This window comes from Macaca nemestrina, chromosome 20, assembly GCF_043159975.1.
Source record: "Macaca nemestrina isolate mMacNem1 chromosome 20, mMacNem.hap1, whole genome shotgun sequence".
NCBI classification, from domain to species: Eukaryota; Metazoa; Chordata; class Mammalia; order Primates; family Cercopithecidae; genus Macaca; species Macaca nemestrina.
In genome coordinates this window covers 58,614,919-58,640,525 of record NC_092144.1, presented here as the reverse complement: position 1 = coordinate 58,640,525, position 25,607 = coordinate 58,614,919, and the positions used below count along the sequence as shown (strand labels likewise).

The window sequence follows — 25,607 nt, the reverse complement described above, 5'->3', positions numbered from 1 at the left end:
TCACAGGGCTGTGGCCAAAGGACCAGAGTCTCACACGCACCTCAGGCCTCTTCCTGGTCCTTTATTGCTGCTCAGGAGCCCTGACCTTCCTCCCGACACAGCACCAGCTTCTAGGTCAGGGAGGAGAGGAGGGGGTCGCATGTAGCCCCCACATGGGGAAATCCTGGTCAAACCCAGCTGGCAGGAAGACAAGGGGCAGAAGCCAATTGTGTTGGAAGAACCCACACCTCAAATTCCATGCAGCCATTGTATATCCCCTGAGTTCCCTGCTGGGAACCAGCAGTCAAAACGGGGCCCTGAGCCGGGCGCGGTGGCTCACGCCTGTAATCCCAGCACTCTGGGAGGCCGGGGCGGGCAGATCACTTGAGATCAAGAGTTTGAGACCAGCCTGGCCAACATGGTGAAACCCCGTCTCTACTAAAAATAGAAAAATGAACAGGGTGTGGTGGCACATGCCTGTAATCCCAGCTACCCGGGAGACTGAGTCAAGAGAATCACTTGAACCCAGGAGGCAGAGCTTGCAGTGAGCCGAGATCGTGTCACTGCACTCCAGCCTGGGCGACAGACCAAGACTCCGTCTCAAACAAACAAAACACTGGGTTCTGGGGCACAGGTCAAATGGGTGACAGCTGACAGGAAGGAATCCATCGACACACAGGCCACACAAGTCTCTGGGTGGGCGTGGTCTCACAGAGCCCTGGTTAAACCAAGTTCTTTGGTGAGAGGAGTCACTGGGTCAGACCGAGGCCTTCTAGAGAACAACACACCAAACAGAATCCACCACGGCAGCCCAGAGGCTGGCCAGTCCCAGTCAACAGACCTGAATGAACCCCTTCCGGGGGACCCAGTTCGACTTCAGTTTCCAAGCAGGAAGCAAAAGCAGGGCCAGTGGGACGCCTCAGACGCTGATAGTGCGGAAGACGGTGAAGCCCGACAGCGCCGTGCTGACCAGGAGCCCCGGGCACTGCGGGTGCCAGTGCAGCTCCTTCAGCTCAGTTTCGCCCTGGTGCACGAACAGCAGCTGCTGCGGGAGGTCGGCCAGTCCGGGATCAGCCTCCACGTCGCCTGCCTCAGGGTCCCGCTCCACTGCCAGGTCCCACTGTGTGATCTGGTGGTCTGCACCCGAGGCTGCAAAGACCCCGCTGTCCTGGGGGTGCCACTCGACGGAGGTCACGGGGGCCACGTGCTGCTTGAAGGTGGCCACTGGGGAGCCAGACTAGAAGGACAGGATGGGAGTGGTGGGCTCTGAATGCCTCAGCCTGACTCCTCAGGGGGACCCAGGCAGAACCCCCAACCCCTCTCGAGCCTCAGGGTTCAGCCAGGGCCCCACCTCTTAAGCCCTCACAAGCCCACAGTCCAGAAAAGGGACACAGGGTAATTCTGGCTGCTAAGAAGGCTGACCAGCCCAGGGGTTGCTGGGAATTGGGATTGACTTGCAAAGAAGCCCCTCCCAGCTCAGGTCACAGCTGCTCTTCCCTCTGCCTGCCTGTTTCCTTCTCTGTAAAAGGACGGCATGGGCCAGGCGTGGTGGTTCACGCCTGTAATCCCAGTACTTTGGGAGGCTGAGGTGGGTGGATCACCTGAGGTCAGGAGTTGGACACCAGCCTGGCCAACGTAGTGAAACCCCGTCTCTACTAAAAATACAAAATTAGCCGGGCGTGATGGTGCACGCCTATAATCCCAGCTACTCGGGAGGCTGAGGCAGGAGAATGGCTTGAACCCAGGAGGGGGAGGTTGTGGTGAGCCAAGATCGCGCCACTGCACTCCAGCCTAGGCAATAAGAGCAAAACTCCGTCTCAAAAAAAAAGGAGGGCATGGCTCTCCCAGAGCTCTCCTGGCAGATTCTACAAAGGCCTGAAAGGAGGCAGAAGCACAATCCCCGGAAGCCAACCCAGAGAAAGACTAAGAATGACAGCACTTTCACTACAGCAAAGGCCCCGCTCAACTGGCATCTCTCTCATTAGGAGAAGCAGCTCTGAAGTTCCAATGGTCAACAAGCTGGGCCCCGTGTGACCTGGTGGGCCTGGGAGGCTGGAATCCATCTCCAGCCTCTTCCCCAGGGCTGATGCTATAGAAATGATCAAACTGGAGGGGGAAAAGGATGACATCATGGCAGCCCAGGAAGGCAGAGCCACACAAAGCTGTGGCTTTGTCCAGAGGGATGCCAGACACTGCAACTCCTCCCGCGCAGGGACCCTCCCAGCTCCACAGTGTCAACCCCTAGCTTGGCTGTCATGTCACAGCGGCTCCTGTCCTTTCTGTGCCTCAGTCCTCTCCTACAACGAGCAGGCTGGGCCCCGATTCTCAGTTGCATCTATAAATCTACCACTCTCTGAAGCTCTCAGCACTGGCTGTACAGACGGCTGTACTTCTGCCCACAGGCAGGTGAGAGGTCTGGTCTCTGCAGCCCTAGCCCCTCCATTTCTTGTCAGCTGTTCCCCTGGTGGAGTGAGTGACTCCAAGAGTGGAGACGCACCACCCTTCCTCTTGTTGAGCCTGTTTCCTCCTCTGTACCCTGAAGAGACGGGTGTCTAGTTCTAAGGGCTCTCCAGCTCTGTTGAATAAAACCATTCAACGAGGGAGGATCCTACAAATCCCAGGGCTGCTGGGAGCAAGCTTCTATAGACCCCGGGGGCAGGCTGGGAAAATACCTTGAACTGCCGAAGGTCCCAGATCTTGAGGGCCCCGTCGTCCCCGCCACTGAGCAGGAAGGGCTCCCGGCGGCTCCAGCTGATGACATTGACGTCCCCATCATGGGCGGTGGCCGTGGTGAGCATGCAGGCCTTGCTGGGGGCTGCCCGGATGTCCCAGATGCGGATGGAGGCGTCAGCTGAGCAGGAGGCGAACACCTGGGGGAGGCGGAGCCTGAGCGGTCGTGATGCCCGGCAGCGGTGGGCTACTCTCTCTTCCACCATCCCTCTTACTAGCACTTGGCCTGGAAACTAAGTCTCCGTCAGGCTCCCAGCCCTCTTTTCCCTCAGACCTAGGAGTCTAGGTCCCTGGCACGAACTCCATCAGAACTAGACGACCAGACCCCCGCCCACCCTCACCGTGTTCTCGGTCGGTGACCACTGCAGGTCCTCCACAGAGCGCGTGTGGCCCACGAATGGCCGCTGGTCCACGTGCCAGGAGCCGCCGTCCGTAGGTGTCCAGAGGTGGATGTTCTTTTGACAGTCACCGGTCAGCAGGCGACCTGGGGAAGGAAGTCAGGAAATGACCTCCCCCCACCTGGCCGCAGCTCGCCCCCTCCCTGGAGTCTAAGCGCCCCGCCCCTTGCTGCGGAGCCTGCTCGCCCCACCTCCCGGGGACTCCTCAACACCCCAGGGACTCACCGGGCACCCGGGGGGACCAGTCAAGGGCAAAGCCCTCGCCCATGTGCCCAGCAAAGGAGAAGATGGGCTTCATCTGGGCCTGCTCGTCCCGGAGGAAGGCCGCCAGGGCCTGGGGGTCCTCCACCACCTGCAGAAGCCGCCGCAGCGCAAACACCTCCACGTGGCCCTTCTCTGACCACACCCCAGCCACGGGCTCCTCACCCAGCCACGACACCTGCAGAAGAGCCGGGGGAGGAAGGGTGATGTGAAATGAGCGGAGAGGAGGATTGGGGCACTGACCACAAGCTCCCCATATCCCAGAGAACCAGAAGCGCGGTTCCTCAGATCTCCGAGGCCTGGAACTACAGCTCCTAGAAACCTCTGTGGGAAGAAAATCATAACCTGCAAAAACCAGCATGGTAACCGGGACAGTTCTCCACAGCGGGGTGGGAGTGGGCGGAAGGGGGAGTTGAGGTGGGAGGATAGAGCCCCAAGATGCCTGGGAGCTGAGGCTGCAATTCCTGCCAGTCCTTGGGAGGGTGTCCAGGCTCCTGGTCTTGGTAACCCTCTAAATGCTGGAAGGCCACAAGGCTCAGTCCTTGGATCTCCTTGCATCTGTGTTCACCAGGAGACCCAGTCCAGCCACAAGGTTTCTAGTACCCCTAGCCCTGACATCTCTCCTGGGCTCCAGACTCCTACTGCACTGACTGTTCAAACTTTTTTGTTTTGAGACAGGGTCCAGCTCTGCTGCCCAGGATGGAGTGCAGTGATGCCATCACGGCTCACTGCAGCCTCAACCTCCTGGGCTCAAGTGATCCTCCCACCTCAGTCTCCCAGGTAGTTGGGACTATGGGTGAGCACCACCACATCTGGCTTTAAAAATTTATTTTTTTGTAGGCCGGGCATGGTGGCTCACACCTGTAATCCCAGCACTTTGGGAGGCTGAGGCAGGCAGATCATGAGGTCAGGAGTTCGAGACCATCCTGGTTAACACCGTGAAACCCCATCTCTACTAAAAATGCAAAAAATTAGCCAGACGTGGTGGCGGGCACCTGTAGTCTCAGCTACTCTGGAGGCTGAGGCAGGAGAATGCCGTGAACCCAGGAGGCAGAGTTTGCAGTAAGCTGAGATCGCGCCACAGCACTCCAGCCTGGGTGACAGAGCGAGACTCTGTCTCATTAAAAAAAAAAAAAAAAAAAAAAAATTTATTTGCAGAGACAGGCTCTCACTTTATCACCCAGGCTGGTCTGGAACTCCTGGTCTCAAGTCATCCTTCTGCACTGGCTTCCCAAAGTGCTGGGATTACAGGTGTGAGCCACTATGCCAGCTTGAGCATTCAAACTTAACCAATGCCAAGCTCCTAATCGCCACCTGCAACTGCTCCCTCTCCACCTCAGGCCCAAAACTACAGGACTCATTCTTGTCTTGTCCCTTCTTCCTCATGCCCAGCACCTACGCTGGCTACACTAAAAATGCTCACTTCCAGGGCTGGGCGCAATGGTTCACGCCTGTAATCCCAGCACTTTGGGAGGCCAAGGAGGGCGGATCACCTGAGGTCAGGAGTTCAAGACCAGCCTGGCCAGCATGGTGAAACCCCATCTCTACTAAAAATGCAAAAGTTAGCCAGGCGTGCTGGTGGGTGGCTGTAATCCCAGCTACTTAGGAGGCCGAGGCAGGAGAATCGCTTGAACCCAGGAGTCAGAGGTTATAGTAAGCCAAGATTGCGCCATTGCACTCCAGCCTGGGCGACAAAAGTGAGATTCCGTCTCAAAAAAAAAAAACAAAAAAAACCCCTCACTTCCAACCCCCTTCTCATGATCTCTATTGCTGTCACACTACTACTGATGTCATCCTTGCCCTGAATACTATAAGTCTTCCCACAGGATTCTTTCCTCCTACCCTTGCCTCTCTGCAATTGATATTTAAAACAGCAGCCAAAGGGATCACTTTAAAACAAAAGCCAGACCCTGTCTTTCCTCTGCCCAGAACCCTCCAATGTCTCCCAGTTAAAAGCTGGAGTACTTAAAGTGGCCAACAAGGCTCTGAACAATGTCTTCTCTGTGCCTGCCCCCCAAATTGTGTCACTGTCCCTCCTTGTTCATTCTGCTCCAGACAGACTGGACTCCCCACCTTCGCTTGAAACTCTTCAAACATGCCAAGCTCACCCCAGAGCCTCTGAACTTGTGTTTTCCTTGCCTGCAAATTCTTGTCCAGGGTTCACTGCCCCACTACCTGTGAATATCTATTCAAATGGCATTTTATGACTGAATACTTCCTCACCACACTGTTTAAAAATAGCAACCCACTCCTGGAGCACCCTAACCCTCTTCCCCTGCTTCCTTTGAATTTTTTCCAGGATAGTTAACACCTTTGGACATGGTACACATTTACTTAGTTTCATCTCGTTCCCTTCCCCGACTAGTGTGTAAGTTCATGGAGCCGCAGACCTTTTGCTTGCTGCTAAATCCTCTGCATCTAGAACAGTACTGAAACATAGCAAAAATAATTTCATGGAAACAGACAGTCCCAGCTATAAGTCAAGTACTGCTCTAAGTGCTCTTCACATACCATATCATTCTATTTACAAGTCTACCTGATCAGAAGATATTTTAGCTTTGAAGCAAAAAAACAAATAAACAGGCTGGGCACAGTGCCTCATGCCTATACTCCTAGCATTTTGGGAGGCCAAGGTGGGCAGATCACTTGAGTTCAGGAGTTCAGGAGTTCATGTTGGCCGGCCTGGCCAACATGATGAGACTCCGTCTCTACTAAAAATACAAAAAATAGCCGGGCGCCGTGGAGTGCACTTGTGGTCCCAGCTACCTGGGAGGCTGAGGCAGGATAATCACTTGACCCTGGAAGGCAGAGGTTGCAGTGAACCGAGGTCACGCCATTGCACTCCAGCCTGGGCAATGGGAGTGAAACCCTGACTCAAAAACAAAACAAACAGCCGGCCGGGCGCGGTGGCTCAAGCCTGTAATCCCAGCACTTTGGGAGGCCGAGGCGGGCGGATCACAAGGTCAGGAGATCGAGACCACAGTGAAACCCCGTCTCTACTAAAAATACAAAAAAAAATTAGCCGGGCGCAGTGGCGGGCGCCTGTAGTCCCAGCTACTCAGGAGGCTGAGGCAGGAGAATGGCGGGAACCCGGGAGGCGGAGCTTGCAGTGAGCTGAGATCGCGCCATTGCACTCCAGCCTGGGCAACAGCGTGAGACTCCGTCTCAAAAAAAAAAAAACAAAAAACAAACAAACAAACAAACAAAAAAACAAACAGCCACAACCAAAAACAGTTCCTGAATGGTAACAGAAAATACATACCTCCTATTACATACAACCAGGTGCTATTCTAGGCACTATATGTTATTTCATTTGACCTCATGCCAGCCCCATCAGATAAGTTCTGTAACTCACTATGTTACCAAAGAGAAAAGTGAAGAACATAAAACATACCCTGACTTTGGGAGCCTGAGGCATGAGGATCACTTGAGGTCAGGAGTTTGAGACCAGCCTAGCCAACACGGTGAAACCTCTTCTCTACTAAAAATGCAAAAAATTGGCCGGACGCAGTGGCTCACGCCTGTAATCTCAGCACTTTGGGAGGCCAAAGCAGGCGGATCACGAGGTCAGGAGTTCGAGACCAGCCTGACCAACATGGTGAAACCCCGTCTCTACTAAAAATACAAAAATTAGCCAGGCATGGTGGCATGTGCCTGTAATTCCAGCTACTCAGGAGGCTGAAGCAGTAGAATCGCTTGAATCTGGGGGGCGGAGTTTGCAGTGAGCCGAGATCACGCCATTGCCCTCCAGTCTGGGTGACAAAGCAAGACTTCGTCTCAAAAAAAAAAACCCAAAAAACAAAAAATTATAAGGGTGTGGTGGCGGGCGCCTGTAGTCCCAGCTACTTGGGAGGCCAAGGCAGGAGAATCGCTTGAACCTGGGAAAAAGAGGTTGCAGTGAGTCAAGATCACACCACCCCACTCCAGCCTGGGCAACAGAGAGACACTCCATCTCAAAAAAAAAAAGGCCGGACACGGTAGCTCAAGCCTGTAATCCCAGCACTTTGGGAGGCCGAGGCAGGCGGATCACCTGAGGCCAGGAGTTCAAGACCATCCTGGCCAACATGGCCAAACACTGTCTCTACTAAAAATGCAAAAATTAACCAGATGTGGTGGCGTGTGCCTGTAATCCCAGCTACTCGGGAGGCGGAGGTTGCAGTGAGCCGAGATTGTGCCACTGCACTCCAGCCTGGGTGACAGAGCAAGAGTCGGTCTCAAAAACGAAAAAAAACAAAAAAAAGGACATGAGGATGTGTTGGGAGTTAGGGACACAGGGGTCGGGTCGGGTGTGTTTCAGAGTACACAGAGCAGGTTCCTGGGACCACACCTACCCGAACTCGGTTGATGCCACCATAGTGGGGCAACATGGCCAGCTCCAGCTGAGGCTTCCGCTCTTCCTCATCCTCTTCATCTTCCTCCTCCTCTTCTTCATCACTGCCCTCTGAGGGTGGGGGCTTCGTCCCATGCAGATTGTGCATACGAAGAATCATCAGTCTGGGGGAAATTGTGGGGTGAGTTACGCACTAGATGCCACGATTCTTAGGAAGGAGAGAGGCTGGAAACCCAGACTCCTGGGTCTGCGAGAGGCAGAAACTGGAAGCCCTAACTGCTGGGTCTTGAGGAAGGGGCTGGAAACTGAGCCTCCTGGTCCTGGAAACGCCTCGGGTTTTACCTGTTGCTCTGGGCGCTCTCAGCCTGGGTCCCAGCACACAAGTAAAGTGTAAGAGGAAGCTCTGTCCTGTTGTCTCCCAGGTGATCCCGGACTATGTCAAAGCTGAGACAGGGGGCGCCTGGGGATGGAAGGAGGGGTTTACGAGTTAAGACGGGACAGTGAGAGCTCAGTCCCCGTCTCCCTCATGGATCAACCGCCTCCGGTGTGAAATCCTCTCTTGGACCCCAGCCTTCTCTTCCCGAGCACCTCTCAGGTTAAAGGCTGGGGATTAGCCACCTCAGGACCCTGGAGTCCGGACTCAGCCCTACCAGTCTGCGCTCGGTGGTAGAGCACGTAGGCCTCCTCGTCCATGACCAGTTCCTCTCCTTCGCGTAGCGGCGGTCCCCGGCCGGGCAGGTAGACCTGGGCCGGGCCCTCGGGACTCGTGTCGCCAGACTCGGCTTCCATAGGTTCCCCGGTTTCACACGTGCGCCGCCGACCCTTGCGCGCCGCCATCTTCGAACCTTCTCACTGCTGACGTCCGGTAAGAGCGTCACTTCCGGGTTTCGCCTTCCGCCTAATGAGATCAGCCCTCCTGCGCGGTTACCTTGGAAACCCCAGGGACAGCTAATTCGAGAGGGTAATGCGGCAACGCGGGAGGAGAACTCAGGTAATGGCGCCAGCGAAAAAAGCCTGCGGATACGGAGAAACTGCATCTTCGCGTGACTTTGGGCGCTGTTCCTCGCGGTAGTGGCAAGGCCTCCTGGGAGTTGTAGTTCTACGGGAGGCCTGTTTTCCGCATCTTCCACTTTGATTCCCAGAGCGTTCTTTCCACTTAATTAATTATTCATGTATGCAAATTTGCTCTCTCACTGGCAAGGAGATTGGGTTTCTGCTCCCTGAGGACCCAAAAGGCCGGTTTCTTCTCCTCTCTCTGTTTTGATGGCTTTGTTTCAAAAATGCCTTCTTGTAGACAGGATGGATATTATCTGTAAGTTAGGCGGTTCAATCTACCCTCTAGGGGCAGTCAATTGCCTAACTAGACATTCACATTGCAGCTCTGGTCAGCGAGCACTTAATCAGAAAGTCCACCCTCTGGAGGCAGCTATTACAAGTGCTTCGTCTCTCTTTATCGCGCATCAGCACCAGCGGTTTGGCTAATTGACATAATGAAATGTTAGAAATAGATTCTCATTGGTGAGATTAACAGCATTCAAGATAATGCGGATTGGCTGGGATATGTCAGACACTCTCCTAGCTTGCATGAACAGGATATTAAGAATCTAGCAAGCCTTGGTGCCTATAGCCATAGGAAATAAAACCATACTTTTGATCCTAATATGTTTTGTCTCCCGGATCTATCTCACCACTCTCTTGGGGTCTCTGTCTGCCCCAGTACCCTCTGGATTTCTCTCTTTTCAGGGTCTCTTCCCACCTCCTCTTTCTTGGTCTTTGTCTCCCCACCCACCTCCTTTCAGAGCCTCTGTTCTCTCTCTAATTCTGTGTCCTCTTCCCCTGTGGGACTTTTGTGTTTCTGTTTCCTCCAGAGAAGTTGAGGGGGGCTAACAGACACGGAGCTTAGGCTTGGACTGAGGAGGCATAAAAACATGGTTTATTCCAAACACTGCAATGTGGAATAAGAGAGTGGGAAGGGAGGTTGGTGGAGAAGTGTGGACTCCCAGACCCTCCCCTCCGCAACCCAGCCCCAGACCCGGCTGGAGATCTGGGAAGAGGAGGTTTTTTGGAGGACTGCTGGGTCATCACTGAAGGGTCGCAAATAAGGGTTGGATTTGGAGAGGATGTGGTTGGTGACAAGTGGGGTGTCGGGAGGTGCGGCAGGGTGGGAAGTTTTGGCTTCAGGGAGGTTGGGTTCATCGCGGTGCAAGGGAAGGCGGGGCTTCCGTTGGGGACGTGTCCTAGGTCAGAGTAGGGAAAAGCGACCGAGGATGGAAGAGGAGGAGGGGGTGTCACGGTTTGATATCAAGGGTCACAGTCTGGTCGGGGCAGAGTCTGGGGTTCGGGTCACAGTTTGGGGTCAGGGGTCACAGTCTGGAGTCGGATGACCATTTTAGGAGTCGGATGTCACAGTCTGGGTCAGGGGTTTCTGTGTGGCGGGGCCAAGGTCTGGGGTCACAGTTTGGCGAACGCGTCTCACAGTTTGGAGTCCCAATGAATGAAAGGTTAAAAACGGGCTTCCCCGGAGGCGTGGCTGGGGCCGGGGAGCTGCACAGTGATGTGGGGGCCACGGCCCCGGGCGTGGAGGTGGGACGCGGGAGTGGCGTGACCCCCCCACCTCCCGCCCCATCTGGTGACGTTAAAAAGCCCTTGTCGGGTTTAAAAAAAAGTCCGGTGGGCTCCAAGGCCCCCGCTCCCTCGCTCTCAGCCTGGGTGATAATTGGGGGGACCAAATCCTCTCCGGCTTGCGGTTCCTCCAGAACCAGGGGGCGCAGGACGCTGCTCCAGGCGGGGTCCAGCCAGTTCCACTGCTTTCCTTCCCAACCCACGCGGGTCCTGTCCACTGCGGGCGCCCCCTCGGGCCGTGGCCTGCGCTGACCAAGGGGGCGGTGGGGCCCCCGGGGCCGCGTCATACCTCGGACTCGAGGCTGGAGAAGTGTGCAGAGCCCCTGCGGGTGCCCAGGTCCCCGCCCCGGTGTCTCCGGTGGGAAGCTGTGGGCAGCGGCGGCCCCCAGTGCGCGGCGTGAGGGCACCTGCGAGCGTGGCGGGAGGGCCCGGTAAGCCTGCGCGCAGGGGCGGCGCGAGGGCACGAGCTGAGGTCCTCAAGCGAGCGCGAGGTGGGCGCGGGCGGCGGGAGGTCCCAGCCCCCAGCGGCGCGCCGGTGCCGGTGGTGGTGGGGCGCAGCAGCGGCGGGTGTGCGGTGCGAGGCCCGCGGGCGGTGCGGGTGTGACCGCGGGCACCCGCAGCGGGCACGGCGTCGGGGTGGAGGCCCGGCGGCCCAGGGTGGAGGCGGCGGCGCCCACCAGCCGCCGTCCAGGCCATCGTGCGAGCAGCTGAGATGGCGCGGCGGCGGCAGCAGCTCCAGGCTGGCGCAGTGGCGACAGTGCCAGGCGGCCGGACCGCTGCGCGGGGGCAGGTAGTCCCAGCTCCCGGCGCGCCAGCCCCCGAGCTTGTCGACCGACCAGTAGCGGCCGGGCGGCGGCCCGAGGCGCTCGGCGTACGGGTAGGGGAAGTCGGCGAACCACCAGGGCTCCAGGCCGCCCAGCGACGCGCCGCCCAGGCTCTCCGAGTCCTCCGAGTCCGACGGCGACGGCTCGAGGTCGAGGTAAGGGCAGGGGGGCGGCGCGGCCCGGCACGGGGGTGGAGCGGCCGGGGCTCCTCCGCCCGCGCCTCCCGCGCCTCCCGCGCCGGCCGCGCCCGGCCCCAGCAGGGGTTGGCTCTCGGGGTCCGATCGCGGCCACCGCGCGGGCGCCGGCGGGCTCTCGTCCTCGAAGGCCAGGCGGCAGAGTGGCGGCCCGACGGCGGTGGCCGCGGCGGCGGGGGGCGCGGGCGGCGACGGGAAGCCGGGGAAGGCGCCGGCGGGGGGCTCGGCCGGCTCCTTGTCGCGTACGATGGCGAAGTAGGAGGGCGGCGGCTTCTGCGGGGGCTGAGCGGCCGGCGGGGACAGCGGGCGCCCGGCTGCGCCCCGCGGTGCCGCACGCGCCTCGCCCAGGCCCAGGCCCAGGCCCTGCGGCTCGATGGGGCCGTAGTAGCGGTGGAAGCCGTCGGCCAGGCCCGCGCCCCCCGGCGGCCCCGCGCCCTTGGTCCGGCGCCAGCGGTCCACTGCGGCGCGCTCGCGGGGCACGAAAGGTGCGGGCCCGGGCGCCGGCCGCGGTGCGGGGTACGCGGGGCTGGGCAGGGGCTGCGGCGGCGGCGGGGGCTTGGCGGGCGGCGGGGCGGCCTCGGCGCTGCAGCAGCTGTACATGCCCTGCGGGTTCGGGGACAGGATGGGGGTCAGCGCGGGGTGCCCAGGAGGCCTACCTGCCTCCCCTCAGTCCCTCCCTCCTCTCCATTTCCCAGCCTGCGTCTCCCGCTCTCTTCCCCACTATCCACATCTCGACCCACATCTCCATGTCTCTGCCCGGCTTTACCTTTGTCCCCTGCCCCCGCCATCTCCCCTTCTTTGCCTCCCTCTCTGCCCCGTACCCTGGAGAAGGCCAGCAGGAAGTCCATGCGGTGGGTGGGCCCCAGGCAATGCCGCAGGCGCCAGTACACCAGGTGCTCCCAGGCGAAGACCAGCAGGGACAGGCCCATGGCCACCAGGAGCATGTAGAAGACGCCCGCCATGTTGTCGATGTCCAGCTTGCTGCTCATCACCTCGATTTTGTCATTGTGGCAGATCCCGGAGAGCCACAGCCGCTCCAGCATCTCGATCTCATCTGGGGAGGGGCGGTCAAAAGTCACCTGCTATGAGTACCCTCAGAGGACCCTCGTCTGTGATGTGGGAGTGTAGGCCCTCAGCCCCTTCCTCCCTCAGACCCTGGTGTCCGGGCCTTTGTCCCTTTCTTCCCCAGAACCCAGGGGCCTCGCCCTCCCCCTCTCCGCTGTGGAAATCCCTGCGCGCAGCCGCACCATCCCCCAGGAACTGCAGCAGCGCCAGGTCGATGGGCCGCTTCCAGCGGGAGCCCTTGTGCAGGGCGATGCCATAGCCTGTCGTGGCGAAGACCTTGCCGGAGCCGATGGTGACAAGCTTGCAGCCCTCATCCTTGCGGGCCATGTAGTTGAGCACCGCAGCGTCGTAGATGAAGGCATCCAGCTTCCTGGAGGGAGGGGGAATGGAGGGCAGGGTCAGTCCCACCTAGATGCCCTCGCTGCCAGGCCTGGAACCTCCTCACCTCTAACCTCCAACTGCTCCAAATCCTAACTGGCCCTGAGCTCTTGAGCCAATCATTGCACTTCTCTGTACCTCGGTTTCAACATCAGTAAAATGGGCGTGGCAGCAATATCTCCCTTCAGAGTTGTTGCAAAAGTATGTTTTTAAGAGACAGGGTCTTGCTCTGTTGTCCAGACTGGACCAGAAATCCTGGGCTCAAGCGATCCTCCTATCTCAGCCTCCCCAGGAGCAGGGACTATAGGCAAAGGTTAGATAGTACCTCAGGCAAAGGAGGTGTTAGCTGTGACTTTTTTTTTTTTTTTTTTTTTTTTTGAGACAGAGTCTCACTCCGTTGCCCAGGCTGGAGTGCAGTGGCATGATCTTGGTTCACTGCAAGCCCCAACTCCCAGATTCACCCGATTTTCCTGCCTCAGCCTCCAAGTAGCTGGGATTACAAGCGCCCACTACCATGCCCAGCTACTTTTTGCCTTTTTAGTAGAGACAGGGTTTCATCATGTTGGCCAGGCTGGTCTTGAACCCCTGTCCTCGTGATCCGCCCATCTCGGCCTCCCAAAGTGCTGGGATTACAGGCATGAGCCATGGCAGGCGGCCAGAACAGAATGAAATAGTTACTCCTTTAGTCCTCACTGTAGTCCTCCAAAGGAGTGCATTTACTCTTGCATTTTAAAAAAGAGGATTGAGACCAGCCATGGTAGCTCATGGCTATAATCCCAGCAATTTGGGAAGCCAAGGCAGGTGGATCACCTGTGAACTCAGGAGTTCCAGACCAGCCTGGCCAACATGGTGAAACCCCATCTCTACTGAAAATACAAAAATTAGCCAGGTGTAGTGGCGGGCACCTGTAATCCCAGCTACTCAGGAGGTTGAGGCAGGAGAATTACTTGAACCTGGGAGGCAGAGGTTGCAGTGAGCCAAGATCGAGCCACTGCACTCCAGCCTGGGTGACAGAGATAGATGCCATCTCAAAACAAACAAAGAGGAGGATCGAGGCTTAGAAGGAGAAATGAGGAAAAAAATAATAATGCGAGTGAATGATTGCTTATATTGTGCCAGGCATTGTTCTATCTAGTCTAAGAACTCTTTTTTTTTTTTCCTGAGATAAGGTCTCACTATGTTGCCCAAGCTGAAATGCAGTGGCACCATCATAGCTCACTGCAGCCTTGACCTCTTGGGTTCAACTGATCCTCCTGCCTCAGCCTCCTGAGTAGCTGGGACTACAGGCACACATCACCACACCTGTCTAATTTTTGTATTTTTTGTAGAGACAGGGTTTCTCCATGTTGCCCAGGCTGGGCTCTAACTCCTGGGCTCAAGTGAGCCTCCCGCCTTGGCCACCCAAAGTGCTGGGACTACAGGTGTGAGCCTGTAGGGAGATAACCATTATTTTCAGATGGGAAAACACAGACCCAGACAAATACCTTAACTTGCTTGGGTTCTCCCACCAGGCCCTGATTTCTTTCTTTCTTTCTTTTTTTTCTTGAGACTGAGTTTCGCTCTTGTCCCCCAGGCTGGAATGCAGAGGTGTGATCTTGGCTCACTGCAACCTCCACCTCCCAGGTTCAAGCGATTCTCCTGCCTCAGCCACCCAAGTAGCTGGGATTATAGCCATGCACCACCACACATGGCTATTTTTCTATTTTTAGTAGAGATAGGGTTTGGCCATGTTGGCCAGGCTGGTCTTGAACTCCTGACCTCAGTTGATACACCCGCCTCGGCCTCCCAAAATGCTGGGATTACAGGCGTGAGCCACCACACCTGGCCTAGGCCCTGCCCAGGCTGGAGCACAATAGTGCCATCTGGGCTTACCACAATCTCCACCTCCCCAGATCAAACGATTCTCCTGTCTCAGCCTCCAGAGTATCTGGGATTGCAGGCATGCACCACCACGGCTAGCTAATTCTGTATTTTTAGTGGAGACAGGGTTTCTCCATTTTGGTCAGGCTGGTCTTGAATTCCCGACCTCAGGTTATCGGCCCACCTTGGCCTCCCAAAGTGGGTTTCGCCCAAGGTGCTGGGATTACAGGCATGAGCCACCATGCCCAACCTAGGCCCTGATTTCTAAGACTTGGTGGGAAGAGGCGCAGGGCTGTGGAGTTAGTTCTCATGGATGCATTTGTTATGGCACATGCTGCTATCACTCTCATTTACAACTGCTGTCATTTTACATTTATTTCTGTGGTGGTTCAGAACCTTCTGAAGGTGGTTCTCAACCTTCCCCATGAGACTGCAAGACCCCCAGGGTCCCAGTTGGTCTCGTTCTCATCTGTGACTGGGGCATAGTTCCTGGCACGTAGGATGGCGTTGATAGATATTTGCAGAATAAATGAGTGAATGAATAAATGAATCCACACAGAGGAATACTGTGTAACTCTTCTGTAGTATCAGATAAATGCTTATGATCTGACAGGTGAGGATGTATGGGGTATATTTTATATATTTTTAAAATATGTATATGTATATTTTTCTTTTATTTTTAGAGATGGGGTCTCACTCTGTTTCCCAGGCTGGTGTCTCAAACTCTGGGGCTCAAGCAATCCTCCTGCCTCAGCCTCCCAAAATGCTGGGATTACAGGCGTGAGCTTTCACACCCAACCTAGGGGTGTATTTTTTAAAAAGTTAGGCTGGGTGTGGTGGTTCATGCCTGTAATCCCAACACTTGGGCCACATAGTGATACCCTGCCTCTATAAAAAAAAAATTAGGCTGGGTGCGGTAGCTCACGCCTGTCATCCCAGCACTTTGAGAGGCCGAGGTGGGCGGATCATGAGGTCAGGAGATCGAGACCATCCTGGCTAACACGATGAAACCCTGTCTCTACTAAAAATACAAAAAAAAACTAGCCGGGCACGATGGCGGGCACCTATAGTCCCAGCTATTCGGGAGGCTGAGGCATGAGAATGGTGTGAACCCAGGAGGCGGAGCTTGCAGTGAGCCAAGATCGAACCACTACACTCCAGCCTGGGCAACAGAGCGAGACTCCATCTCAAAAAAAAAAAAAATTAGACAGGTGTGGTGATGCACCTATATTCCCAGTTACTCAGGAGGCTGAGGCAGGAGGATCCCTTGAGCCCAGGAGTCTGAAGCTGCAGTGAGCTATGATGACACCACTGCACCCCAGCCTGGGTGACAGAGGGATACCCTGTCTCTAAAAACAAAAAAACGAACAAAAAAAATTACTCCCAGAATCCTATATAAAATATGAGTTCATATTGGCTGGGTGCAGTGACTCACACCTGTAATCCCAGCACTTTGGGAGGCCGAGGCGGGCGGATCATATGAGGTCAGGAGTTCCACACCAGCCTGGCCAACATGGCGAAACCCCATCTCTATTAAAAATACAAAAATTGGCCGGGCGCGGTGGCTCACGCCTGTAATCCCAGCACTTTGGGAGGCCCAGGCGGGCGGATCACAAGGTTAGGAGATCGAGACCACGGTGAAACCCCGTCTCTACTAAAAATACAAAAAAAATTAGCCGGGCGCGGTTGTGGGCGCCTGTAGTCCCAGCTACTCGGGAGGCTGAGGCAGGAGAATGGCGTGAACCCGGGAGGCGGAGCTTGCAGTGAGCCGAGATCGCGCCACTGCACTCCAGCCTGGGCGACAGAGCGAGACTCCGTCTCAAAAAAAAAAAAAAAAAAAAAATACAAAAATTAGACCGGGCGCAGTGGCTCAAGCCTGTAATCCCAGCACTTTGGGAGGCTGAGATGGGCGGATCACGAGGTCAGGAGATCGAGACCATTCTGGCTAACCCGGTGAAACCCCGTCTCTACTAAAAAAATACAAAAAACTAGCCAGGCGAGGTGGCGGGTGCCTGTAGTCCCAGCTACTCAGGAGGCTGAGGCAGAATGGTGTAAACCTGGGAGGCGGAGCTTGCAGTGAGCAGAGATCCGGCCACTGCACTCCAGCCTGGGTGACAGAGTAAGACTCCGTCTCAAAAACAAACAAACAAACAAACAAACAAAAAAAACCACAAAAATTAGGCCGGGCGCAGTGGCGGGCGCCTGTAGTCCCTGCTACCCAGGAGGCTGAGGCAGAATAATTGCTTGAACCGGGGAGGCAGAAGTTGCAGTGAGCTGAGATTGCACCACTGTACTCCAGCCTGGGTGACAGAGTGAGACCCTGTCTAAAAGAAAAAAAAAAAAAAAGAATATAATTTCATATTTATTTACTGAATGATATTTGTTGTGGGGTAAAATTTTGGTCATCTTAACTGCAGACATTAGACTAGCTCTTAGAGGGAGGTACCTCTCCTTCCTGAGTCCAGCATTATCCAAAAGAACGTGCTCTGATGATGGAATGTTCCCTCTTCGCTGTCCAGCATGACAGCCAAGAGCCACATATGGCTCTCTAGCACCTGAAATGTGACCAGTGTGACAAAGGGGTGAATTTTTTTTTTTTTTTTTTTGAGACAGAGTCTTGCTCTGTCACCCAGCTGGAGTGCAGTGGTACAATCTTGGCTCACTGCAACTTCTGCCTCCCGGGCTCAAGTGATTCTCCTGCCTCAGCCTCCCAAGCAGCTGGGATTACAGGTGTGCACCACCATGCCCGGCTAATTTTTGTACTTTGAGTAGAGACAGGGTTTTGCCATGTTGCCCAGGCTGATCTCGAACTCCTGACCTCAGGTGATCTGCCCGCTTCGGTCTCCCAAAGTGTTGGGATTACAGGCGTGAGCCTTAGCTCCTGGCCACATTTTATGTAATTTCATTAATTTAAATGGAAGTAAGTATTGTACAGCACAGTTCTGGGAAGCCAAGATAGATAGATAAAGACAATAGATAAAGATAAAGAAAGATAAGACAAGCTAGGGCCAAGGGCGGTGGCTCATGCCTGTAATCCCAGCACTTTAGGAGGCCAGGTGGATCACAAGGCCAGGAGTTCATGACCAGCCTGGCCATGCTGAAACCCCATCTCTACTAAAAACACAAAAATTCGCTGGGCGTGGTGGTGCACGCCTGTAATCCCAGCTACTCGGAAGGGTGAGGCAGGAGAATCACTGGAACCCGGGCAGCAGAGGTTGCAGTAAGCCAAGATCAAGCCATTGCACTGCAGCCTGGGCGACAGAGCAAGACTCCGTCTCAAAAAAAAAAAAAAAGCATGGCTGGATGCTGAGTTGAAGAGAAGCCAAAGGATCTTCCAGGGAATACTTAACCTCCAGTTTTGAGTGGTGAGCCCGTCTGTTGATTTAAGTCCTCCTGTGTCCCCAAACCTTCAGAAAAGTCCTGTCCACACACTCACAGGCTCACATATAAATGCCGTGTGTGTGTGTGTGGTTGGTTGCATAGAAATCAGGGAAAAGGACTGAATTAGTCCATACGTGCTAAGTGGGGAAAGAGACAGGAAGTGGATTCCCCAAACTGAATGTCTCTCTAGCTGAAGCAAAGACTCGGGGGTGGAGAATGTGAAGCTCTGGAGAATTAGCAGAAACCTGGGGAGGACGTTCATCATCCCACTGTTGTAGAATGGGGTTTGAATTAATTTTATATAGATCCTAACAGGGAGTTCCCAGATGACATCTGGAAACATAAGTATAGGTGAGAAAAATCCAGCCACTGCCTGCAGGCACTTCTGCCTTGTAGGCAAACTGGAATTTTTCCCTCTGTTTCTCTTTGTTTAGGAAGATGCCCTTGGGGGTGAAAGGTGAATTGCTATTGATGTTTTTTTTTTTTTTTTTTTTTTTTTTTGAGACGGAGTCTCGCTCTGTAGCCCAGGCTGGAGTGCAGTGGCCGGATCTCGGCTCACTGCAAGCTCCGCCTCCCGGGTTCACGCCATTCTCCGGCCTCAGCCTCCCGAGTAGCTGGGACTACAGGCGCTGCCACCTCGCCCGGCTATTTTTTGTATTTCTTAGTAGAGACGGGGTTTCACCGTGTTAGCCAGGATGGTCTCGATCTCCTGACCTCGTGATCCACCCATCTCGGCCTCCCAAAGTGCTGGGATTACAGGCTTGAGCCACCGCGCCCGGCCCTATTGATGTTTAAGTGGAAAGAAGTTTCTAGAGTTAGGTTGAAGGGGAGGGATGGAGGGGCTGGGACTGGGATAAGATGGAAGGAGTGTCTCCGGGGTCCTTAGAGGACAATGGGGAGTGGAAGGAGAGACTCCAGTTGAATTTTGGAGAAAGCTAAAAGTCAAGGTTCCCAGTGGTGGAAATATTTGAGAGATTTCAGAAAGAGGAGCTCTAACAGCATTCACTTTCAATTGTTTGCTCAGTTGTTCTGGGATATACTGTCTCCCTCCCCTCTCACATCCACCCCACCACGCCCTCATGGTCCCTAAATATCTATTTAAACTCAGCCATTCCAGGGGCCCTGGCTCATGCCTGTCATCCCAGCACTTTGGGAGGCTGAGGCAGGAGGACTGCTTGAGTCTAGGAGTTCAAGACCAGCTTGGACAACAAAGGGAGACCCTGTTTCTACAAAAACTTTAAAAATTAGCCAGGTTTGGTGGTACACGCCTGTCGTCTCAACTACTTGGGAGGCTGAGGTGGGAGGATTGCTTGAGGGCAGGAGGTTGAGGTTACAGTGAGCTATGATTGTGCCATGCATTCCAACCTGGGTGACAGAGGGAGACCCTGTCTCAAAAACAAAACTAAAAGACCTCAGCCATTTCCTACAGCCTTTGTTCGGGTGTAGGTTTGGGAAAAATTAAAATTCTCTGTATCCGTCCTTTCTTTCTTGTTTGTTCTTACTCTGTCATCAGAGGGATCTTAACATTTGAGTCAGCACTGTCCCTTTTCAGCTCACCACCCTCCGCTGGCTCCCCTCGTCACTCAGAGTGACTTGGATCACCTTGAGTTTCGAGGCCCTGTGGCACCTGACACCCCCCATCCCTCCTTACCCGTCCGCCCTCATCTCCCAAGCCCCCCTCACTCTGGCCTGGGAGATGCACTTGGACCTCTCCAGCTTGCTCCCGCCCCAGGGCCTTTGCACTGACTGTTCTGCCTGCTGGAACATCCTTCTCCCAGGTAGCTGCCTGACTCACTGTCTTACCTTGAAACCTCCTTTGCAAAATTATGAATGACAGTGAAAGAAATCAGACCTAACCAACTCCATCTTGCTTCTAACCCTTAAGCTGTCCGTGCTTATTCCTGGGCATAGGCCGAACTAACTTTGGGAAGGAATTTCGTTCATGGGTTGACTCTGAAACAAAATCGGTAATAGCCCTTTCCTGAAAGGACCCCTTCTTGCCTGAGGACCAGTCTATCTTTGCAGGAGTAACAAATTAGCTACAAGATTAGACATTACATTTAGGGGTCACGCAGCCTCTGGCTCCTCAGCCTTCTCCTGGGGATAACATCACTATTGTAAAACCTAAGATGAGTGCTTGAGATATTCTACAGACCCTACACTTGATCAGACTGGTCATCTGGCTCAACCAGTTCTACCGTCCCACCCAGGAACAGAAAACAGCAAGAAAACCTCACTTTGATGCCCTGTGATTCCATCTCCAACCTGACCAGTCGGCACTCCCCACTTCCCAAGCCCCTGCCCACCAAATGATCTTTTCAAAACTCTGATCCCCAAATGCTCAGGGAGACTGATTTGAGTAATAATAAAACGGAGTCTCCCGCACAGCCGGCTCTGCGTGAATTACTCTTTCTCTATTGCAATCCCCCCTGTCTTGATAAATCGCCTCTGTCTAGGCAGCAGGCAAGGTGAACCCACTGGGCAGTTACAACCTCCATCAGGTGTTTGCTCCAAAGACACCTTCCTGAGCACCCTATTTGATACTGCAACCTCCAGCCGCCCGCCCCAGTTTCCCAAATGCATTCACCCTGCCCTATTTTTACCCATAGCATGTATCCCCTTGGAATGCACTATAGAATGTTCTCATTTATTCCGTGCATTGTGTGTCTCCTTTCACTGGAATTTAAGTTCTATGAGGCAGGGACTTTGCCCGTCTGATTCACCAGTGTATCCACAGGATCTGGAACAGTGCCTAGCACACACTAGGTGCTTAATAAGAAATGGCTGAACAGCTGGGCGTGGTGGCTTACGCTTCTAATCCCAGCACTTTGGGAGGCTGCCGGGGGCGAATCTCCTGAGGTCAGGAGTTCATGACCAGCTTGGCCAACATGGAAAAACCCTATCTCTACTAAAAATACAAAAATTAGCCCGGTGTGGTGGCGGGTGCCTATCATCTCAGCTACTCGGGAGGCTGAGGCAGGAGAATTGCTGAACCTAGGATGGATCACCTGAGGTCAGAAGTTCATGACCAGCATGGCCAACATGGCAAAACCCCATCTCTACTAAAAATACAAAAATTACCGGGTGCGGTGGCACGTGCCTGTAATCTCAGTTACTCGGGAGGCTGAGGCAGGAGAACTGTTTAAACCTGGGAGGAGGAGTTTGCAGTGAGCTGAGATGGTGCCTGGGCAACAGAGCTAGACTCCGTCTCCAAAACAAAACAAAAAAAGAAGTGGCTGAATGGACACTTAAAGGGAAGACAAGGTGAAGAGACAGAGGAAGAAGGCAGCTTTTTACAAGCCGAGGAGGAAGGTCTGGAACAGGTCCTCCCACAGCCCTCGAAAGGAGCCATCGCTGCTGACACCTTGATTTTGACCTAGCCTCTACAATAGCGGGGCGATACATTTCTGTTGTGTAAGCCACTCAGTCTATGGTATTTTGTTATGGCTGCCCTAGCAAATTAATAGAATTGTATATAGAAAATCCCAAAAGATCCACAATAAAAATTATTACAGCTAATAGAAGTTCAACAAGGGGCCGGACGTGGTGGCTCAAGCCTGTAATCCCAGCACTTTGGGAGGCCGAGACGGGCGGATCATGAGGTCAGGAGATCGAGACCATCCTGGCTAACACGGTGAAACCCCGTCTCTACTAAAAAATACAAAAAACTAGCCGGGCGAGGTGACGGGCACCTGTAGTCCCAGCTACTTGGGAGGCTGAGGCAGGAGAATGGCGTAAACCTGGGAGGCGAAGCTTGCAGTGAGCTGAGATCCAGCCACTGCACTCCAGCCTGGGCGACAGAGCAAGACTCCATCTCAAAAAAATATATATATACAAAATAAATTATATTCCTGTATACTAGCAATGAACAATTAAAATGAAATTAAAAGAATTCCAGGCCGTTTGTGGTGGCTCATATGCCTATAATCCCAGCACTTTGGGAGGCCGAGGCCAGCAGATCCCTTGAGTTCAGGAGTTTGAGACCGGCAAAAAAATAGAAATAAAAATAAAATAAAATATTTAGGAATAAATTTAACAAAAGAAGTTCAGGTCTAGTGTGGTCACTCAAACCTGTCATCCCATCACTTTGGGAGGCCAAGGTGGGAGGATTGCTTGAGGCCAGGAGTTTCAGACCATCCTGGGCAACATAGTGAGACCATCTGTACAAAAAAAATACAATTAAAATTTTTTTAAAAAAGAAGTTGAAAAGAAAAGAAGTGGACCGGGCATGGTGGCTCACGCCTGTAATCCCAAGAACACTTTGGGAGGCTGAGGTGGGCGGATCACCTGAGGTCAGAAGTTCAAGACCAGACTGGCTAACATGGTGAAACCCAATCTCTATTAAAAATTTAAAAACTAGCTGGGTGTGGTTGCGTGCGCCTGTAGTTCCAGCTACTTGGGAGGCTGAGGTAGGAGAACCGCTTGAACCCGGGAGGTGGAGGTTGCAGTGAGCTGAGATCACACCACTGCACTCCAGCCTGGGTGACAGAGTGAGATGGCATCTCAAAAGAAAAGAAAAGAAGTGGCCAAATGAGTAAATTCAGACTGGTCCAACGGAGGCCTTCCATGGCCCAGACACTGGAGCTGAGAAGTAGGATTCCATTAACACAGAAAAGATGCCAAAAGGGCGTTCTCCATGGAAAGAGGCAAGATGAGAACAGTGTGTACTGTTAGTTTGGAATGTGTGAGTGTGAATTCATCCATATATATATATATATATATATATATATATATATATATATATTTTTTTTTTTTTTTTTTTTTTTTTTTTTTTTTTGAGACAGAGTCTTGCTCTGTCGCCCAGGCTGGGGTGCAGTGGCCGGATCTCAGCTCACTGCAAGCTCCGCCTCCCGGGTTTAGACCATTCTCCTGCCTCAGCCTCCCGAGTAGCTGGGACTACAGGCGCCCGCCACCTCGCCCGGCTAGTTTTTTGTATTTTTTAGTAGAGACGGGGTTTCACCGTGTTAGCCAGGATGGTCTCGATCTCCTGACCTCGTGATCCGCCCGTCTCGGCCTCCCAAAGTGCTGGGATTACAGGCTTGAGCCACTGCGCCCGGCCTCCATATTTTAATTGATCCAAAAGAAATAAAAAATAATGCTTACGTTAGGGCAAGGGGCCTCGATATTTCCTTTTTTGCCCCTGAGTGAGTGAAAAATTGGACATCTCTCATGGAATGGGCACCAAGAACTGGCTGGTAGGAGAAGCTGTGTTTCTCTATTTCCTTTTAGGACGTGCATTTCCTTTCTCCCCCTGCGGCGTTGCTTGACCGCAGCGGTAGGGTGAGCCCACGTTTGGCCGCTGAGCTGGCCAGAGCCCTGGGAGCTGCCTCTCCCTTGTGCCTCACTGTAAAGATGGAATTTTCTAGTGCTGTCCTCTATGGCAACCACTAGCTTGCCACATATGGCTATTTGGATTTAAATTTTATTTATTTATTTATTTATGTTTTATTTTTTATTTTTGAGATAGAGTTTTGCTCTCGTTTCCCAGGCTGGAGTGCAATGTCCTGGTCTCAGCTCACTGCAACCTCCACCTCCCAGGTTCAAGCGATTATGCCTCAGTCTCCCGAGTAGCTGGGATTACAGGCGCCTGCCACCACAACCGACTAATTTTTGTATTTTTAGTAGTGATGGGGTTGCACCATGTTGGTCAGGCTGGTCTCAAACTCCTGACCTCAGGCAATCCGCCCTCTTCGTCCTCCCAAAGTGCTGGGATTACAGGTGTGAGCCACTGCACCTGGCCTTTAATTAGGCGTGGTGGCTCACGCCTGTAATCCCAGCACTTTGGGAGGCCAAGGTGGGTGGATCATTTGAGGTCAGGAGTTCAAGACCAGCCTGACCAACAGGCTGACCCCAAGGCTGCCGTGAGCTATGACTGCCTCACTGCACTCCAGAGTAAGACCCTGTCTCTAAACATAAATAAATAAACAAACAGAGAAATGAAGGAGAGGGAGATAATGTACATAAAAGAATTTAAGAAAATTCAAGAAATTTTCTCAGAACAAATGACATGAGGATACGATTGAAAGACCCAGCAATGAAAACAGATCAATGGCCACGTGCAGCAGCTCACGCCTGTAATTGCAGCATTTTGGGAAGCCAAGGCAGGAGGATCGCTTGAGCCCAGGAGTTCAAGACCAGCCTGGAAAACATAGTGAGAACCTGTCTCAAAGAAAATAAAGAAAAGGAAAGAAAAGAAAAGAAAAGAGAAAAAGAAAAGAAAGAAAGAGAAAAGAAAGGAAAACAGGCCGGGTGTAGTGGCACACACCTATAATCCCAGCACTTTGGGAGACTGGATTGGGTGGATCACCTGAGGTCAGAAGTTTGCAACCAGCCTGACTAACATGGTGAAACACTGTCTCTACTAAATACAAAGAAATTAGCTGGGCATGGTGCCACATGCCTGTAATCGGAGCTACTTGGGAGGCTGAGACAGGATAATTGCTTGTACCTGGGAGGCAGAGATTGCAGTGAGCCGAGAACGCGCCATTGCACTCCAGCCTTGGCAACAAGAGTGAAACTCCGTCTCAAAAAAAAAAAAACAAAAAACAGATCAAGGCATGTCACTGATAAATGTCAGTCCACCAAGGACAAGGAAAACAACAGGTTACATACAAAGGCATAGGAATAAGAATGACCTTGGATTTCTCTATAGTAGCACTGGATATTAGAAAACAATAGAGTGACTCTTCCAAATTCTGAAGGAAAATGAGCTCTAATCCAGAATTCTATACCCAGCCGGACTGTCCATCAAGTACAAGGACAGAAAAAAGACTTTTCAGATTTGCGATGTCTCCAAAAATATACCTGCTATATGCCTCTGTCAGGAAGCTCAAAAGAACAAGGAAGCAAAACCCAGAAAGAGTTAGAATTTGTGCTACAACAGGATCCAAACCAGAGATGAAGGGATGAAGGTGAAATGTGATCCCAAGATGGGGGCTGTGCCCCAGGCTGGAGCAGGCCATAAGGCCACAAGAGCAACTTCTTCAATAAGATGAAATTGACAAGGCTAGGCACAGTGACTGACACCTGTAATCCCAGCACTTGGGAGGCCGAGGTAGGCAGATCACTTGAGGCCAGGAATTTGAGACCAACCTGTTCAATATGGCGAAACCCCACTCTACAAAAAATACAAAAATTAGCTGGGCATGGTGCTGCACGACTGTAATCCCAGTTATTTGGGAGGCTGAGGCATAAGAATTGCTTGAACCCAGGAGGCACAGGCTGCAGTGAGCCGAGATCGTGCCACTGTGCTCCAGCCTGAGTGACAGAGTGAGACCCTGTCTCAAAAAAAAAAAAAGAAATTAACAGAGTGTCTGATACTTCTAACATATTAAGTATATTAAGATACTTCTGAACATATTAAGAAGAGATTTAGACAGTTAACAGATAATTTGGGTTTGAATTAGTTAACCACAAAGAAAACTCAGCCATGTGGCCGGGCGCGGTGGCTCACGCCTGTAATCCCAGCACTTTGGGAGGCCGAGGCGGGCGGATCACAAGGTCAGGAGATCGAGACCACGGTGAAACCCCGTCTCTACTAAAAATACAAAAAATTAGCCGGGCGCGGTTGTGGGCGCCTGTAGTC

General features: G+C 53.3%; 2 protein-coding genes across 2 annotated transcripts in view; both read right to left on the bottom strand.

Annotated features, from left to right (window-relative positions):
- Positions 1 to 41: 41 nt before the first annotated feature.
- Positions 42 to 9,348, bottom strand: LOC105478637 (glutamate rich WD repeat containing 1). The gene is made up of 7 exons (XM_011736150.3): positions 8,349 to 9,348; positions 8,041 to 8,158; positions 7,700 to 7,862; positions 3,333 to 3,546; positions 3,051 to 3,193; positions 2,652 to 2,849; positions 42 to 1,216 (listed from the first exon to the last, which is right to left on the bottom strand). The coding sequence occupies exons 1-7, from the start codon at positions 8,533 to 8,535 to the stop codon at positions 899 to 901; spliced, it is 1,341 nt and encodes a 446-aa protein (XP_011734452.2). The 5' UTR covers positions 8,536 to 9,348; the 3' UTR covers positions 42 to 898.
- Positions 9,349 to 10,462: 1,114 nt separating this feature from the next.
- LOC105478638 (glutamate ionotropic receptor NMDA type subunit 2D) overlaps positions 10,463 to 25,607 on the bottom strand; it is a 52,715-nt gene continuing 37,570 nt past the window's right edge. Inside the window, exons 10-12 of the mRNA XM_071087341.1 lie at positions 12,586 to 12,773; positions 12,160 to 12,392; positions 10,463 to 11,941 (exon numbers count right to left, since the gene is read on the bottom strand). Coding sequence (XP_070943442.1) covers positions 10,604 to 11,941; positions 12,160 to 12,392; positions 12,586 to 12,773 — 1,759 coding nt within the window. The 3' untranslated portion in view covers positions 10,463 to 10,603. The remainder of the gene's footprint in view (positions 11,942 to 12,159; positions 12,393 to 12,585; positions 12,774 to 25,607) is intronic.